This window comes from Pyrus communis, chromosome 11, assembly GCF_963583255.1.
Source record: "Pyrus communis chromosome 11, drPyrComm1.1, whole genome shotgun sequence".
NCBI lineage: Eukaryota > Viridiplantae > Streptophyta > Magnoliopsida > Rosales > Rosaceae > Pyrus > Pyrus communis.
Window position 1 is genome coordinate 22606835 of NC_084813.1, and position 19486 is coordinate 22626320.

Below are 19486 nucleotides of genomic sequence, written 5' to 3' on the forward strand. Positions count from 1 at the left end.
ATTAATTGGTTTGGAATTTATCAATTAATTGGTTTGGAATATATAAAACCTACTTTTTTTTTCCTTTCTAGTTTGTACTTATAATTTATTTTTTAATTCCACAAGACAGAATTTAGTTTTCAAAATCTAACAGAGTGTATGGGAGAATCTGCAATTTAAGTAAACCTATTCTCTCGTTGGGATTTCCGAATGCACTTTTTGTTAAAGCAAATGGCATCAATTGAATTCTGTGGATCTCTTCTTTACTTTTCACTCCTTCCTATACTCTCACTCTCTTTATATATACCAACTCTCTCTGTCCTCTAGTCTCCACCACCAACCAATATTTGTGTGTGTGTGTGTGTGAGAGAGAGAGAGAGAGAGACATACCTAGGTAGCAAGATCGGCCTCTAAAATATAGAGTAAAAAAAAAATGGCTTCTTCAAATCATCTTGAGCTTACATTGAGTCTTAAGTTGGCAAACATTGAAAATGTTTCACAAAAATTGTCTGTTTTAAATGAGCACCTTCAAAAACATCAAGAAGAGCTTCGTAAATTAGAAGCGTTTAGAACTGAGATGCCTCACTCTGTGCTCCTCTTATCGGACGGTGAGCGCGTTATTGTTTCCAAATTTACACATCCGGACGGCCCTAATTTATTTATTTTTCCTATTTATCTTTAAGAATATAGTTGAAGGGTTTGATATATATATATGTTAAATTGATTACCTCTTATGGGTTTATTTGATTGATTTTCTTTGCCTCATCGGCTGCTTCTGATATCGGACGATGAGCATGTTAACTGTTTATTCCACATCCGACCGGACCCTTCTTTTATCTTTTACCCTTTTTCTCTTTAAGAAAATAGTTAAATGGTTTGATCTATGTGAAGTTACCTCTCCTGTGGTTATTTTGTTTTGATTTTTTTTTTTTTTTTTTTTTGCTTCTGCTCCTGTTACCGGACGGTAAGCGCGCGCGTTATCTGGTTTTCCTTAAATTTACACATCCGACTGACCCTTACTTTATTTTATTTTCCCTATTTCTCTTTTAATTAAATAGTTGAACGGTTTTTTACATGTAAAGTTACCTCTCATAGATTTGTTTTGATTTATTTGTTTATTTGTTTTTGCCTCAGTTTATCATACTGTGAGAGTGTTACTTAAAATTTGTACTGAATTTTACACATGCAGCCGGCCCTTATTTCATTTTTTTCCCTATTTCTCTTTAAGGAATCAGTTGAAAGGTTTGACATAAGTAAAGTTGCCTCTAACGGGTTTGCTTGATTTTTTTTTTTTATTGATTTTTGTTGTTGTTGTGATCATGTAGCTGTACAAGTCCTCAAGAATGAGATTTTAGAACTCTCCGATCATCAATCTGAACGACGGAGTGCGTTCAGAAAATACAAGAGCTCATCTCCTCCGTTCAACCCTAAGGCATATGGCATAGATACTACTGATCACAAGCAGGTAAACATGGTGATACAGACATGCAAAAGTTCATCAATAACTTCATTTTTATCTGGTCGTGTGGTTTTTGATAGATTACAATGTATCTAACAATTTAACTCATTTTAATTATTTTGTAAAAGGTGATGACTTTCCAATGTTCCCAATCATCTAGTCAGATGGGAATGATGGTGAACAAAGAGCCAACAAGCCCTACGCCGTTCCCATGCGATTTGAACATGGCGGCCGACGATTTTGAGCTAGAGTCAAAACCACAGGCACAACCGGAGTCCCAGCCACAGCAACAGCTTCCACTGCCACTAGCGCTGCCAAACCTGAAGAACAAAAGGAGGAGCTGGACGCCGGAGCTCCAAGTAAGGTTTCTGGAGGCCATGAGTTTACTTGGAGGTCCTCAAGGTGAGGCAAATGAGTTGTGACAATATATTCATAGAATTAGTTGAGTCATTTTTATGGTGGGATATGATATCTAGGACTGCAGGTTTTTGGCTTGATGCTAATATGTAGTTTGTTATGTGCTTATTGTTGAGCAGAGGCTACTCCAAAGCAGATACAAGCTGTCATGCAGGTCGATGGGCTAACCCACGACCAAGTCAAGAGTCATCTGCAGGTTGGTTTGAAACCTTGAATACAATTATACAAATATACTCTTGTTTTTGTTTTAATGCAAGCCGTATTTAGGAGATGGAGCTTCGAACACAAAACTTCGGATGTAAGATAACCGGTAGTTCTTAACCACTAGAGTGTTTGATTCCAATTGTCATTCTCCTTTAACTCATTTTCTTAGTAATTTTAGTGCAATTTATTAATAAACTTATTCCTATATGTTGCATAGAAATACAAGCGATAAAATGGTATGTGATAATTTGTTCGAAGTGCTATATACATGATAGGAATAACGAATTGAAGCGAAGCTTAATTGGCATAATTTATTAATAAACTTTTAGGCTTAATATGATCCACTATTAACATCATCAATATTGCCTTCAACTTAACCACTTATCATTAAAAACTTCGGTGATATTATGAATGAAATCTTCTATAAATAAATGATATGTCTTGTTATGTGGGAATAATTCTCCATCATTTATGTTAGCTTTTCAGCCTTTGCTAAGTGTATAAGCTCAAGAAACTCGTTAGAACTAAAAAAAAATCCATATTGGTTATGGTTGTACGTACGTCACACGTAAATGATAGGAAGTCAAAAATATTTGCAGCAGCACCCAATACCTTTGAGTTATTACAAAAGAGACCCAGATAAAACTTTAACTTGGCCGGATGAAACAATGCCAGTGCAAACAAAACCAAACTAGGCCATTTACGCCTATGGTCCCCAAATCATGTGAAGTTTGTTGTCTACCTATATTATATCAAGTGGATTAGTAACATTACGTCGCTCATAAAAATTTCTTCAAATTTTATGAGTATTGTTGCTAGACTTTGATCTCCTTGATGTGGTGCTGAATCTGATGGAAAATACATATCCCCTTTGTGGGTTTCGCAGAAGTACAGACTTAACAACCGAGGAGTCCAACCGGCCTCTGCCACAAGTGGCCAAAGGGCACCCCATTTCTACAGGGACTATTGGCAGCAACAACAGCAGCTCGATGCAAGCAACGGTGGAGTAAGAGTTGGAGTAGGGTCTTCAAACGGTGGCGGTAGAAGCAGGGACATTCCAAACAAGAAAGCAAAGACAAGTCGGTAATATGTGGTGACAGATGATCTGCCGGCATATTTATATTTCTATTTTGGTCAATTGTACTCTTTATTTGGGAAGTGATAGTTAAAATGCAAATAGTTCAACATTTCAACATTTATATACTTTTGTTATGCATGAGACCGTGATTTGTAGTTAAGGGATGAGAATGTCATATTTATTTATTCATTTATCTTTATTTTTTACAAATTCATATAGGTGCCATGTTAGAAATTGCATTTAAAAAAAAATTGGTAAAAGGTAGAGCCATGGTGGTAATAAATATTCCCCTAGCCACCATGGCTCTATCTTTTACCATGGCAATGGCATATAAAATAATTCTACACGAGAAGATGACATAAGTTCTCAGCATACCGAAGATATATTATTTTTGAGACGTATTAGAAACTATATCGAATAATTAATCTTGGCAACGGCATTCAGTCAATGCTATTGTAGGCTGCCCATAAATTTTATAAGTGGAAAGAAGTGAAGCCTATTACAATGATGTCCTATCTAAAGAAGGGAAGACAAAAAATGAAGTGACCAGCAGCAAAGAGTGCTTTTTGTTGTCCACAAACAGTTCGAGTGTTAAGAGGTATTGTATACTGGTTCAACTACTGGTGTGTAAAGTTTCCTAAAAACAAAAGTGTCTGCAAATCTGGGTTTAGTGAAGTGAGTTAGAGCAGTGTACTTCACCATCTGTTAAAGTAAGTTTCTTAATTATTGTAACAAATTAATATATGTATATAAACCTCTACAGAAATGAGAACCGGTGAGTTTGAAAGCCAAGTAAAATAAGGCACCAGCCGACTTTGAGAGGAAAAAATAAAAAAACTCCCGAGCTATTCACCCAGCCTAAAGCAGAGCACTTTGCTTTCCTCTCTCTGCCTCTATCAGATCAGTTCATCGACTAGTCGGACATCCCCGGTTTTCAGATTTTTGTTCATTTTCATTCCATGAAATCAATCATTATAACCAATCAAAAGCTAATAGTTTAACACCGCATGCACCCAAGTTCGAATCCCCTCTCTGAATTTGTTGTAAAAAAACAAGTGTCCAGAAAATTAAGAGCAATCATACCAAGCAATTTGGAACATATATAAAGCTTGTGATGAAAGCTAAGAGGATCAAAACCGAAATAAAATAATTGTCAAGTGATTCTTACGATTTGATCTTGGCAATGTCATTCTGTTTAGGAAGTTAACAAAGGGGCTCTCCAAATCCTCATCTGAAATTTTTGAACTTCGACTATTTTCTTTACTCCCCTGGTCACCACCACCACCACCATCAGGGGCTTCCAAGTGCTGCCAAACAAGCTCGAAGAACCTCATCAACTTATTCTTCTCCATAAGGGTTAGCCTCCTGACGTTAAAAATTGCTAGTCGAGAGTCTGGAAAATTCCACAATTCCCCGACATCGTTGTCAAAAATGGAGTTAATTTACTTCAATGCTTGTGAAATCCACATATTGATATACCCGATTTCGTCAGAAGGTATAGCTTTGTCTGCACGAAACAAAACCCTAGGGCCGCTAAGGTAATGCGGAGTCTTTTGGCGTCATGTTGTGCAAGGACTTGAGGGGCATAGGTGACGGCGTCTCAATGTTGGACCGTCGTCGTTAAGGACTTTATTCGTAGCTTTTGGGGAAGGGTTGCAAGATCATCCGTTAAGATTTCCTTCCTTTGCAAGGAAGGTTCCAGATAGAGAGAACTGACTTGCAGACTACAAATTTGCTTGAAGTTGGACTAACAAGTGTGTATGACTGAGCACGCTAATTTTCATCATACAAACCAGACCAACGACAAAAAATTCATACAAAGAATTATAACTTAATTAATGTCAAATTGTTAATGGTATTTACGAAAATATAAGAATAAAATGTACTGATTAAGTTAAAATCATAGAAGGTGGCTCAGATTATGGTGATTTTTCTCACCAGAATGATTTTGTGCAAGCAATCCAAAACCCTAAACCCTAGTTACAAAATTATTCTCCGAAACCCTAAACACTAAACCCTAAGCTTTTATCACCTACTTGGTCGAAATAGGAGTTGAAGTCGATCGAACTCGAATGAAACAGAAAGGTATGTGATACGGCTCGTCGTGCTCGACGTCAACCTCTATGACTGTGAATTGCAGAAGCAGCGAGTTAACTCGCTATGAGCCCGAAGAAGATGACCTAATTCTGACGTCGTCGTTCCGGACAGATATTTGCCTTCTTTTAATTTGCTGATATGGTTCATTTCATTGGTCTTTTAACTGGTTCTGTCTAAGGGGCCCATATAATATTCGATAATAATTGATATAATAATATTTTAATCTCTAAATCCATGATTCTCTCTTTTCTTGAAATTTTGAATTTCTACGCTACACTTATCATCTCTTTAATAGAAGTATAACTTGTCAATACTTGTGGATTCATCTTTATTAAAGAGAGAATACAAATAATAATATAAATATTTGGTAAAAATAACATTTTTCACGAATTAATCATATGTTATTAACTAATGGGTGATGCTATCTACAAACCCTTGTACTTCTCACATACCCTCTTAATTTTTGACAGTCGGATCAAATGAATTGAAGAAGAACAAATGATAAAAATCAACAAGAAATGTGTGGGAGATAAAAATGGTTGTTTAGAATAATCAAATCGTATTGTATCGCTGTACTCATATTTGTCTATATAAGAAATTTACGAATTAATCACTTCACAGGCAATACCTTAAGCTTCCTTATTTTATGAATGAAACGACTGCTATGTATATGCAGCTATGCACCCTACTCTTGCTTACTGAAAGGTTTCTTTCATTTGTTTTCCTTATCCATAGTTTGTTTTGAAGAAGCTCAGGCAACCTCATATGGGTCGATTTTTATTCTTCGTTTGGAGAGTAGTTGAAACTTGAAATGCATACAATTCAATATTTAAGATATTTTTTGTTCTCCCGAAATTTGTGATATTTTTGTATATGGATGGGGCTATGATTTTCAGTTAAATTCTTTTTACATATAAGGAGTCGAATAGTATTATAAAAATAGTAGCGCAAAATCACATTATAAATAGGGATTCTTTACAAAGTAAATAAAAGTCTGTCAGATGAAAGGAACCCATAGCCTTATTCCAAGTACAATAATTCTGTGTCCACCACATGCTCCTTACAAAAGCACAAACATACAATGATACAAAACCCTACTATATAAAACATATATCCTTCTGATAATTGCACAACCAACCATACAGTGTTTTATACATAATTAAAACCTTAAACCAACATGTAAAACACATTATTTGGAAAATTAATTATACATGATTCATAGTTAAAATATATTAATTACTTTAAATCAAGGTGAAGTACTTTGTTTTGAAGAAGATGCTGGGGGAATTCCGGGGATCCGAGGCACAGGTGGGAGTGGGATGGGGAGTGGAGGGAGGAATGGGATGATTGGTGGTGGTGGTGACGGCGATGGAGTCAAACCAGGTATAGGTGGCAGGTTGGGAATTGGCATGTTGGGAATCGGCAGGTTGGGAATCGGCAGGTTGGGAATCAATGGTGCTGGACCTGCTGGTGGAGAACCAGGAAGAGGGGGCAAATTAGGGATTAATGGAGCTGGTGGGGGCTGAAGTGGATTAGGGATAAGTGGAGGGGGCTGTAATGGATTAGGGATAATTGGTGGAAATAAAGGTGGAAATATAGTATCTGGATGCGCTACTTCTTTATTATCACCTAGTTGCTCTTTCTTTGAAGTTTTGGAGTTGGAGGACACAGATGAAGTTTTTACAGCAACAGGGGGCGAACCTGGAATTCCAGGAAGTCCTGGGAGTCCTGGGACACCAATTGGGATGGGAGGGAGAGGAGGGAGTTGTGGCAGTGGTGGAACAATAGGGATCTTAGGGACGGGAGGTAGATCAGGAATTGTGGGGTCCACTTGAGAGGGGAACTTCTGGGAATTTAATTTCTTGGAATTCTGAATGCTGGGTTTCTGGTTGCATAAGGTGGGTTGTTTGAGAGGCTTGAAGGTGAAGAAACCAGCAGAGAATATATGAGTCCCTTGCTTTCTTGCCTTGAGGTGTAAGGAAGAGGAGGTAGCTGATGAGGCCACAGCACAGTAGGGTTCACTGCTGCTGATTAGTTTCACTGAGCATCCTTCAATTTTCTTGACATGTTTGCTCACCGAGAATGGCAGAAGGACTTTGAATTGTCCATGGCTATTTGTTTTCACTTGTGCCTTGAAACTTTGTTCCGTTGAACTCCCATCTTTGCATTCCACACCAACGGAAGCCCCTGCACAAGAACCTCGTAAGGTTATTGATATTTTCGAAAATGCATCCACAACATGTCTGTACGTTTTGTTGACTCACAAAGAAATCGCCACGTTGTTGATGACATATTTACTGGACGACAATGATATCGACATATACAAATTAATGAAATATCCTCCATCTTTTCTTTTAGAGAAATAATAAATAATGTTGGAAAGAATTTGTGATTGAAAGCAGAATCCTGCCGCCAAGGAGAGATTTTGATTTATGTTATTTACTTTACCTAGTTGTATAGTTGACTCAGAGGAAATATCTGTACAAAGGTTTTACAATCAGAAGTAATGAAATTATTCTGGCCAATTCTATTTCTCAGTCATTTTATCAGATTTTACGTTTTGCCTTTTGTACGCCTTCGTTTATTTCTCTCTTTGATTAATTCTAATTCAAAGATCAAAAATAAAAATGAGAGTATGAACAAGGAAAGAAGCGCCGGGCGTATGGAAATCATTGAGTTGACGTTTGTTCTAGAGCCGGACTACTAAATAAAAAGAAATTTGATTCAGAACTTCTTGAAAATTTGAGATGAATTTATTACCTGAAATGAAATGACTGGTATGTGAGAAATCCTCTTGGAAACATGTGTCACAGTAGACAGTGCCCACAACAACTGCAGAAGGATGGTTCTTCTCTTGGCTAGCCTCTGAAGGAGTATGAAATGTGAGAGTAGCAACCAGAAAGATAACTGTAAGAAACCAAGACATGTTTTTAGAGCCTATCTATTCCCCCCTCTAAGAAGTTCTGATATTCCGGACTCTAAGAATAGGTTGATACAGGCTGCCTTTTATATCAATCGCTGAGAGCTTATAACGAATATAAATATTCTGTAGGATTATACACTTTATTAGGCATAGACAAGGATATGCTCGGCTCTTTATTACAATGCATGACACGTACGCAAAATTAACTCATCAAATTAACTGTGATTGGAAGATAAAAAAAAAACGACTACTTTCGAATTTTATAGCCCGGGTTCCATCGAGCTTCATTATTTCACTCATGGAAAAACAGTCAACTGCAAACTAGAAGAAGTAAATGTAGCTATAGGTTTCGTTTCCTACCACCGAACCATAAAAGAAAAAAAGGTAATAATTGTGAATCTGTGATGGTGGGGAAGTAAAAAGAAAAGATGCCCCTAATTTTTGTTTTGCTGGTGTTTTATTTATTTTATATTTATTGAGGTTGTTTCTTTGTGGTGTACAAATGCCAAACAGAATAGTTGGGTCCCCGTTGGTTCACGAGATAAGTAGAGTGGCCACATATTTCATGAGTCTAAAGCTGTACACTATCAACAACGACTGCAGGTTGCTGCATGTATTCATTCATGTTTTATCTTCACACAGAAACATATGATGCATGGGCGCCTACCATTTGGTTAGAAACAGGTAGATAAATCGGTATTTATGACATTCTTGTGAGATTATATATAATCCGTGTAGTCGAGGATATCTCTCTTTGTATCTTTCACATACACACAAATGATTAGCTTCTACAATATTGGCTAGAAACATACCAATATATATGATGTGGTCGAGAGATTTATAAGTAACTAGAGATATTTTAACTCTAACTCTTAGGCTAGATAAGAGTTGTAGATACAAAGAGATATATTAGCGGTTGTCTCACGTAACATCATTAATACATGTGAAAAAAAAAACTGTAGCTCACCAAAAGTAAAAAGGCAACTTTCCATGGTGTCAGAATATGGTATTTCAGTAGGGATTTGGATCCTCTCCAGATCCCCTCCCTGAGAATCAAGGCACAAGGACCGTTCATAAAAGATCGTGCTGCCACAATTAAATGCTTTTTATATTTTTAAAAGTAAAACAATCTCATTTTGCGTAAAAAGCATTTAATTGTGGCCGCACGATCTTTGATGAACGGTCATTGTACCTTGATACCCGGGATCCCCAGGGAGGGAATCCTTTGAGCAGGGCATAAGATCTTATCATGACAATTTTTTAGAAGTTCATGTTTGTCATCTTTTCTTTCTTCTCTTGGTTTGTACGACATCTGTGTATTACTATTTTGTTTTTTGGGATTCATCTTTAACGATAAGAAAAACTGAATCATTAGCATCATTATTTGAATTTGCTTTAAATTTTCACCAGCAATTGATAAAGCAATAGCAAAAGGGCAGAAACTTCGACTAACCTGATGATGTGTATAACATCCAAATTAGGGTTTCTCTGTACACTCATGTGTTGGTGTTGCACCCAGATTCCTCTTGCATCAACACGTTCTTTTCCTTCCCACAGTCTGTTTATTTTGTCCTAAATTCAGTTTCCTGCTTTGTGAGGAAACCTAGGGCTACTTCCACGATTCCATTTTCCAATAACTGCTTGGAAGTTTGGTCAAAAAACATCAGTGTCACCGAAAATATATCCTCGTTTAGAAATATATTACTTATTACATGCTAACAGCAGTCGTACGTGTCACACTCGAAATGTAAATGATATACTTTGTGACATGCAATTCCAGGCACAAACTCCATAATAGTACTGTTAAATGGACCCTGCACTGGAATTGACAAATTGTCTCGCAGAGTTTTGCATTGAGCTGCTAACAAACCCCCAAACTTTCACCGCTTCGTTCTTTGTCCGTCCTACAATTTTTGACAATGTAAGGCGGTTTTTGAAGGTCCCAGGTATATATCTACGACAACCACAAGCCTCTCCGTCCCCACTGCTATCTTGTGATAAAAATGTTTTTCTTTCAGACAGTGAAAAATCAGTGGCAATTCAGTCGTGTTCGTGTCGATTTGATCAAGTCGATATAGAAAACAATAATATAATAACACAATAATTCTTAATATTCATACAATGAAAATAGAAGTTTTCACTTTATCAATATAATATAATATAAATAATGTAAATATTTATCTATTAATGTGTTGTTTTCGTAACGAAAAAGATAATGCATGTTGAAGTTAAAGAAAAAGATAGTTCTGTCGCATTCCCCGTCCTTCACGGGTCCAAAAAGACATGTCATGTGTTCTCCTCACGGGCGAGTTTAAGCCCTGTGGGGGAATGAGGTGGGCTGAGGTTTAAGGACTTTTTCATATGTAAGTGCCTCCAATTTCCAAATGGTGTCAAACTTGAAACATATAAGATAAGACTGATTATTATGTTTTATTTATCTTTGCACTGGGTGGTCTACTATTATTGGAACCATCATCAATATGTCACACTTTGACCTGGCATTTTCTCATTCTATACCACTTGATTCGACCTACCAAGAATTAAAAACGAAAGCTGTTATTAACACTTTCTATTATAATTATCATTGTCTATTCATAATAATAACGACGAGATGTGCACGACGGGTTTTTTCAGAGTGCTGATAACAAATCACCTGAAAAATATTGGACACAGTACTCGTAGCTTTAAGTGCGTCGGAGTAGTAATCAAGTAGATGAAAGTATAGAATATATTTCTTTAAACCAAACCTCGATACAACAGTCATCAAAGAGATACGGCCATCTCTCTAGGTCGCTCACCCCTTTCACGATCGTTGTATTCGTGCTCGAAAAACGACCGCGTTCAATTTGGCATTCCAACATATAGTGTATGGAAGCAATTTTCATCCGTACAATAATGTAACATCTACAAGTGATGTTTCATCATATGGATGCAAATTAAACCTCTACAATTTAAATCACTCTCCTCTCCCCAAAAAAAAAAAAAAAAAAAAAAAAAAAAAAAAAAAAAACCAAAACCCACGCTATAAAGTTTATGATACAACACATCCTTGTCTTTCTATACAAAACTTAATCAGGAAAAAAAAGAAAAAAAAGAGACGGTCTGCCCGTATAACAAACTTCAAATCGACTAAGATCAGGACCTGTTCCTCCCGCCGGCTACCTTTCTCCACTTCTCTCCTCAAATCGAAATCTAGAAGTGATATGACATCCGAAGTATATGCCTCCACTTGCTAACTGTACCCCGTACACGTATTGCCTCAGGCAGGGATGCAGGTTAGTTATGCAAGTATTTTGTACGGTCTTTGAAGTGGCAAATTTGATCTGGGAAGACCAGGAAGATCCTGAGAAAATCTTGCCTGCTGAGTACTCAAATTATATTCACAAGTGCTCCTGATCATAAAATGCGAGGAGCTGCTTCACATGATTATGCCAAGCAGCAACGTTTAATCCATCGACTAGGACCCAGTCAACAACAGTTGCTGCTGGTTGCTCCCACCATTCGTCAAGCTGCAAAAACATATTGCGGTTGACAATTAAAGAGGGCAAAATAAACTCATACTCCTATGGTAGAAAGATACTCTGTATACAACCATACAAATGCATACTAACTCCACTTAAGCTCCATTTCCGTTATTTACCCCAAATTTGGGACTAATGTAAAAGAAGATAAATTAATTCCAGTAACATGTGTGCACGGTCACATGCATGCAGGTAAACAGGCAATGTAATGGCAGATGATTCAGTTTACAGTGGTCACTCACCAACCCCCTAACATAGTTGCAATCTTCCAAGCACTTCTGAGCACTCAAAATTGCAGACTTAAGTTCGGGCAACCATTTCTCCATTACAGTTTTCTCTTGCTCAGCAGCCACATTTAAACAATAACTCGTTGTCCTGCAGAGTAGTCGACAAGAATTAAGTGCATGTTAATCTGAAAATTGAGTCAGAGATCTACAATGCATATTAATATGTAGAATGAATTTAACATAGAATCAGAGTTATACATCCTGAGTTTTGGCAAAAGATTAGAACAAATAGCAATCTATAATGTATTTAGAATCTGGATGAAAAAAAGTCATAACATCTAGCGCAGCGAATCCTGTACATCTCAAAAGAAAGAAGAAAGCAGTTTCTGGTATTTTTCCTCATTTCACAATCCTCAAAATGGAATTCAAGTTTATATTATTTGACCGAGGTCTGCTTACTGAAACTTTGGGATTTGGAAGATTACATAACCTAGATTCCTGTAAAAACAAGGTAACATGAAGTTTTACCTTTCATATTCTTGTTGAGCTCTATAGGCATGGTTCAACAACACATGACCACTTTCAACAAGATCCTGTCGTGTATGAACCAAATTGATTGCCTTTGCCAGGTCCTCCAACACACTAGCCTCAGAACCACGAAGTTTCAAACAGAATTCTAGGGACTCTAGGATTGATGCTAAGGCAGCATCTGAACCCTCCAAACCTGTTTACCCGGTAAGTGTAAGTTTGTATTTATACGATATTAAAAAATAAAAAGAACCGAAAGCACCTATCAAGCAGACACACAAACAATAAGATAAAACAAAATACCACACGAGAACATGCATATGGTAGCATTCGTGAAACTCAGGCTAGGCATCCTTAAGCTTAAGGAGCAAATTCACAAGCCAAAATGATTATATTCATTTTACTATAGGTACAAGTGACATCTGTAGATATTGAGAGAGCACGGAATCCACAGAGCACCATTTAATCAGAGTTCTAATTTCATGTTCCAAACAAAACTCCGTACCTAGGTTCAGGAAAGAATAGCAACTGAAGATTATTTCTTATCCTGATTCCTGATATAAGATTTTCATAACCCCCCCTCCACACACCACCAACCACCACCCCGCCCCCCCCCCCCCCCAAAAAAAAAAAAAAAGGTGCGAGAGATAACTTATTCATAGTGTCCTGCCTACTGGGGCTTAAGATTATTCAAAACAAGATCCTTGCAGGCTATCATGTAGCAGCACCTCCATACTCACCAGCATAAAATCTAACCGTCCAGTGAGTTTTACCAATTTATTGAAAGGCTGATGCATTTTGTTTTTCTTTGTAAGTGCGATACTCGGCTCGTCGCTATTTTGATTCAAAAGGTAACTGATTCTTTCTCCGGTTTCCGCAACCGTAACCATTTGTCACCATAACACACTCAACTCAAAAAAGAAGGCAAAAGAGACCTTCTATTGCCAAGCCTTGGATAAATGGGGAGGAAGTATTTCTTCCAAAACCAAGCCTAAAACGAATGCAGTGGCCTCTAATCTTAGGCATTCCTATACTATTGTAGCAGATGAATGAAGACTCACCACCAGGATATTGAAGGGCAGCAGATATGCGACATATGGATGGTATTGCTGATGGATCCCTAGCACCTGCTTTTGCAGTTAATATAGCAGCATTTTTTTCTGCAGCAGCAACAGCTTCAGGTCCAGTAGACCCATTTGTACCCATGGACTCCAATAGTGCCTGATACAAAAGTAATTAGTGGTTACATCGTTCCATACACAGATTATATAAGGTGGACAACAAAAGATAGATTTGTATTTACTAGCCAAACAACAATAGAAAAACTTCAAGATATTCCTAATATTACACAAACTATAGAAGTCATAAAATTTGAAATCATACAGAGATTACAGACCGATTATGATTAGTCCCTAATAATTCTGATAATGGTCATAAGAAACAGAATTATTGATTTTTACCATTTCTATAAGTAACAGACAGATTCAGCTATAAAACAATCATTCGCCAATTTAAAAATAAAGAGTTGAAGAAAAACAATTCTTTAATAATGATAAAGCCACAAATTTACTCAACAAACCTGTGGAGTTGCTGGAAGCATGTAGAGGCTATTATCAGGACTTTGGTCAAAAGCAGAAACTTCTCTTTCAATAAGATCTTTTGCACTATTTGAAAAATCCATAACTATTGTGCATGCTGGAATAATAGTGCTTGATGCATACTCCCGCGCGGATAATGGCTGCTGATTCCAGAACGCAGCGGCATCCTACCAAGTACCAAGTTGACAAAAATAATATTAGAATATATTCCTGACGGAGAACAAAAAAGAGATAGAGAAGCATTATCCTATCTGCCTCTATTGAAATATTCTACCATATGATACGAATAACATATGAAAACTATGCAATTGGTGATATATGAAGTGGTTAGCAAATTGGCACTAACGAAGCTGAGATACTTACCATGTTAACTTTTAGTAATGAAGTATATATGATTTCAAGTTCTGATCTGCGGGAGTCAAATTCTTCAATCTTCTTCCACTTCTTTTTCAAAGAATCTTCAGCTTCTTTCCTTTCCGCACATAATTTATTTAAGCGTTGTATTTCAGACATCAGCGTATTCAAGCTAGCCCTCAAGCCAGCAACTTCTCTTTCTTTGGCCCAAACCTCCAGCTACACAAAGAAAAGGGAAGACTGTAAAAACAACAGATGATAACAAAGTGCAGACTAAAAGTAAGCTGGTATAGAGTATAGAACTATCAAAAGGATCAAAAGACTGAAACTATTCAAACCTGTCACCCATGGTGCTATTTCCACCCAAACTATCGGTAATTAATACATTTAATATGCAAGGAAGATTTACCTCAAGTTGCCTAAGACTGCCCACATTTTGTGATGCTCCTGAAGAAGCTACGTCACTATCGCCAAGCAAGCGTTTTATAAGTTTTTGACACAGACCCCTAGCTTCTGCAGCTTTGTTCAGTGCATCTTCAGTAGCCAAAAATTGTTGAACATGTGCTTTCTGTGAACAATATATTCCAAATAACAAGTTAAACTCTTGAACAATGCACAATTCAGAAAACAAAACAAAAGCAGAAATGTAAGGGTAAAATAGAACCAAACAATTCTTTCGTTTAAACAATATGCTTGTTTATGAAATTAGGGATTAGGCCAACTATTCTTTGTGGGGGGGGGGGGGGGAGGAGGTTGGGGAAAGCATTTAAAGCAAGAGTAGGAGCAATGTATCCATGTTGTGGAAATAAGAATGTTAAGATGAATGATACAAGTGAAAAGAAGAAAATATAATTAAATATTAATGTAAAGGCTACCATCTAGTAAAAGAATATAACCTGTCTTTCAAGAAGTTGAGTTCCTCTAGAAGGTGCATCAACTCCTATCTTTCCATTACCATAAAGTTGATAGTGTAATGGTGAACTCACATCAGGAGAAGAAACATCAATAACTCGGTTGTTCTCATACTTGTACCTGATTAAGGAATTCATAAGACATTAGCCAAGAATAGGGAGAAGAAATGAGAATTCAGACACAGAAATGATCAAATTTGAAAAAGGTACACATTATTTTTTAAATCAAGCAGCTGGATGTTGTAGACTTTTAAACACCTAAAAATAGAGATTCAAAAGACCCAAATTAAGTTACTCACAAGCCTGCAAATCAATAATAGTATAGATATGCAAGCATGAGACTGTATCCACAAGGATTACTTTAAAACCAATTTACCAGTTAATTACACCACACTTAATTTAAGAACGAAAGTTGATTGATTTGAAAGAATAGATTAAAGAAAACTTCTTTTAATTGAATATCCTTGCAAAGACTAAGGATAAATGTTATAAAAACATGACAAATAATGGACCTCTCACTGCAAGTATTAACAAAAAGAGGGGGGAGGGCAGGGAGACCATATTAACACCAATCTTTGGCTCAGTGACTATTAAAAAAATACAAAGAAGGTATCTTGTAGTTGAACAGCCTTGTCTGTAGAAGCTAAGGCAAGGAGAAAAGTGAATAAACTCCTCATATCCAACAGGACTGACAAGGAAGTGTTTACCTTAAAGTTTCTGCATCAGCTCTAACATCAATTGTCTCTATCTCTCTGGAAATTAGAGATTTCAACCGTGACGTGTATGAAGTAATTGCCTGAAGCAATTGAGGAGGATTCTTCAACCCATTCACTATTGCAGCTCTGACCTCATCAGGTAATTCCCCATCAAAATCAAAACCTAACTTGGCTGCTTCTAACTGAGGATTCAAATGAATACCACTTCCTTCATATGCAGGAAAAGAACTGCGAATTTTTTCAATCATATGTGCTGCAAGAGATTCACAGGCCTTTCGGATGTTTCTTTCCCGAGTGGTTTCGATAAGAAGCACATCATCTGCTGCTTTACTGCCCTTAAGAGTTGAATAAACAGCTTCCTTTTCACTGTTTGAACCAAAGCTGTTAACCAATTCAAGAGATGAATCAACACCTGACCTTTGAGCATCTCTTGCTTGATTAACATAATAACGAAGACGTTTATGATACTCTGCAAATATCTTTTCCGCATCGTCACACTGTTGATAGTAAGCCTCCAACATTACTTGCTTATGCCTGCATCAAGATCAAGGATATATCAACATAGCCCGCAATCCGCATTGAATAACTTGAAATACTATCCTGTGGCTGTGAATATCATTTGAATTTACACGGCCTTCCAAAAAAGGGGTTATTTTTTGTTGTGTGGATCAATGAACTAAACACAAATTTTCAAACAACAAGACTATTCTCAAATAAACCTTGCAAAGAGGAATAGCATCGTGTTTCCTCTCTAAATAATCTACACAGCTCATTTCATTCTTAAATATGATGATAATGACATACCACGATAAATTTAACGTTACAAAACAAGTTTTCAACCCAACCAAATCATGTACTGGAGTATGCAAATGTTTAAAAAAAGCTCAAACCTTTTTTTAGAGCGTTCATCAAGCATCCTCTTCCGTTCAGCCTCAGCCCTCGAAACCTCCAACATTCTGGCCTTTAAATCCTTCCTCTGTCTCTTCACAATGTTCCTCAATTTCTCCACCTCCTTTACCGCCAAGTCCCTCTCTTGCAGCGCGGCCTCCCTGGTCTCTGCCGCACTCGCAGCCTCCCCAAGTTTCTCCTTTCTCCTACCCCCTTTACTTCTCGTGATCTCCTCCTTCCCCGCCTTTGCCAATGCGCCACCGTCCCCTCCACCGCCGCCACCACCATGAACCGTTATATTCCTTCGAATATTCTTCACCGTATTCTCAGACTTCACGCGGGTAATCAAGAAATTCCAAATGGGTATCATATTCCCACGGCAAATCTTCCTCAGCGAATCGATTGAGGGCAACTGCGATTTGCTAGAAGCAGCATTGTACGGACCCAAAGGCCGGTACCCCATTTCCTTCTGAAGCCATTGCAACATCGCCTCCGGCTGGGCCGCAGAGCTCTGCGCCGATCCCTGCATTCTTCCGTACAAAACCTAGACTCTCACGTCTCCACAAAGAACAAACGTTTCGAGAACTAAATCACCATCTGCAGCGAACATTCAAAACCCTAATTCGTGCAGTGGTGAACTGAAATTGGAGCTAAATTACTTCAAACGCCTCACACTGACACCGCTATGAGCGTCGGGAGAGTGCGAAACGGAGCGGCTTGAGGGCAATGGAGGTCTCCACGATGGTTTTTGAGAATTAGGGTTTGGAATTTGGGGGAAAATGTTGGAGAGGGAGAAGTAGATCTGAGACGTCGCCGGCGAAGAGCTATAGGCTCAACGGTAATTTGATGTATTTAAACAAACGAAACGAGTAGCGTAAATTTTGTTTGATTCAAATTAAAATTTACGACAAGGCGTACGGTGGCCATCCCAATTTTTGAACCTTTTTAATTTAATTATTCAATTTAATGCTTCACACGACGTATGGTGACGTGTGATTTTTACTTTTCACGCAATTTCTTACTTCTTGCCCATTCTCTGTTATCTTCTGTTATTTTTTAATTTATTTAAATCGTTATTTGATTTTTTTAATTTATTTGATCCGATAATCTAAAAATATGTATTCAATTAGAATTTTAAGAGATTTTAATTCTTTTAATGAATCTAATGATATTCAATTAAGATTTTAAATGATTCTCTAAAATTCAATGCGTATACAATCATGATTTTAAGATAATTTATTAAAATACATAGAAATCCAGGTGTATTCAATTAGAATTTTAAAGAAGTTTATAACATGTGTATTCAGTTAGAATTTGAATTTAAAGAATTTGGAAAAGTTGAGGAATTAGAGGGAATTAGAGAGATTTTGTAGTGTATTTTAAGCATTTACAAACTCCATGAGATTTCGAGGGAATTGAATCAAAATTTTACATGAAATCTCTACAAATCAGTTAAACTTCATAAAAATTCATGAATTTATAAATCCATTAAAATCTCTCAAATCTCCAATTGAATACATCCCCCCTAAAATTGAGAGTAGTGTTTAGCAGAAGAAAAATGTGTGTAGATAACCCCACCATTTTAATACACACTTTTTGTTTTGAAGTGCGCTATCGATGTTTTAGATTAAATTTGATTTTCACAATTATTTTTATTTTTATTTTTCATCTTATGTCCAGCAATAATGCCATTTTGAAAAGGGATGTTTGTCAAGATAAATATGTCCAGCAATAATGCCATTTTGAAAAGGCTTGTTGTATATAATACTAATATACTAATTGTAGGAAGAATGGCATACAGTGCCGACACTATGATGAGGAGCAAATTGTCAATCTCTTTATTATACATTTTTCATATGATATTGAAAAAAAGAAGGTCGAACTCAATACCTCGAGTGCAAGGTGCATGTTTCTTATTTGCAATGGGCAATTTATGAATTAGAAAATAAATAATAACGAATATAATGAATGAGAATGAGATCAACTATTTTTTATGGTCAAACCTATTTCCTAATTTTTCAGGTATTGGGTTGCAATTGGTAGTGTGGGAAATACATACTTTGTGATTTCATGTCTCATGTGTGAGAAATTAGGAATCAGAATAATTTCAATCCTATACTTATAAAGAATGAGTATAAGAGAGAAAAGAATGATTCTAACTCTTGACTTCTCACGTTGTAGTGCATATAAGAAATTTAAAAAAAAAAAGTAAGTCTTACCTTAATTTCTGAAATCAAATGCCTTCAAAAAAACAAGAATTGGAACAACTAAGGAGAGTAGTTAATCTAATTTTCATTTTGTACTTCATCGTTTCTAAGTTCCTTGGGTATGTTTGGGTGAAGAACTTTCAAATTCTCAGAGACTTATATATGGTGATGAAAAGAAATAAATCACAAAAAGTTTGATAGGAGTGATTATAAATGACCACAAAATATTACAAAATGCATGATATACGGATCTCAAAATGATTACTTGAAATGAATCATTTACAAATTTTTATCAAAATTTTTCCTATTTCTGTGATTAATTTTGTTCCAAATTCTCTTATCTAACCTTTTGTGATCAATTTTTTCTTCATTTGACCTA

The 19486-nt window shown here is 36.7% G+C and overlaps 3 protein-coding genes across 3 annotated transcripts; 1 reads left to right on the forward strand and 2 right to left on the reverse strand.

Moving 5' to 3' along the window:
• The first annotated feature begins 412 nt into the window (after positions 1 to 412).
• Positions 413 to 3146, forward strand: LOC137709226 (transcription factor HHO6-like). The gene is made up of 5 exons (XM_068448324.1): positions 413 to 587; positions 1305 to 1444; positions 1567 to 1840; positions 1975 to 2051; positions 2946 to 3146. The coding sequence occupies exons 1-5, from the start codon at positions 413 to 415 to the stop codon at positions 3144 to 3146; spliced, it is 867 nt and encodes a 288-aa protein (XP_068304425.1).
• A 3090-nt stretch (positions 3147 to 6236) lies between these two features.
• On the reverse strand, positions 6237 to 8235 carry LOC137707767 (uncharacterized). Its single transcript, XM_068446681.1, has 2 exons — positions 7995 to 8235; positions 6237 to 7421 (listed from the first exon to the last, which is right to left on the reverse strand). The coding sequence occupies exons 1-2, from the start codon at positions 8158 to 8160 to the stop codon at positions 6481 to 6483; spliced, it is 1107 nt and encodes a 368-aa protein (XP_068302782.1). The 5' UTR covers positions 8161 to 8235; the 3' UTR covers positions 6237 to 6480.
• Positions 8236 to 11157: 2922 nt separating this feature from the next.
• LOC137708124 (AUGMIN subunit 5-like) lies at positions 11158 to 17747 on the reverse strand. Its single transcript, XM_068447118.1, has 10 exons — positions 16903 to 17747; positions 16004 to 16546; positions 15282 to 15417; positions 14795 to 14953; positions 14395 to 14604; positions 14013 to 14198; positions 13495 to 13654; positions 12434 to 12629; positions 11921 to 12053; positions 11158 to 11666 (listed from the first exon to the last, which is right to left on the reverse strand). Exons 1-10 carry the CDS (start codon positions 17427 to 17429, stop codon positions 11538 to 11540), a joined length of 2379 nt encoding a protein of 792 aa, XP_068303219.1. The 5' UTR covers positions 17430 to 17747; the 3' UTR covers positions 11158 to 11537.
• Positions 17748 to 19486: the final 1739 nt, after the last annotated feature.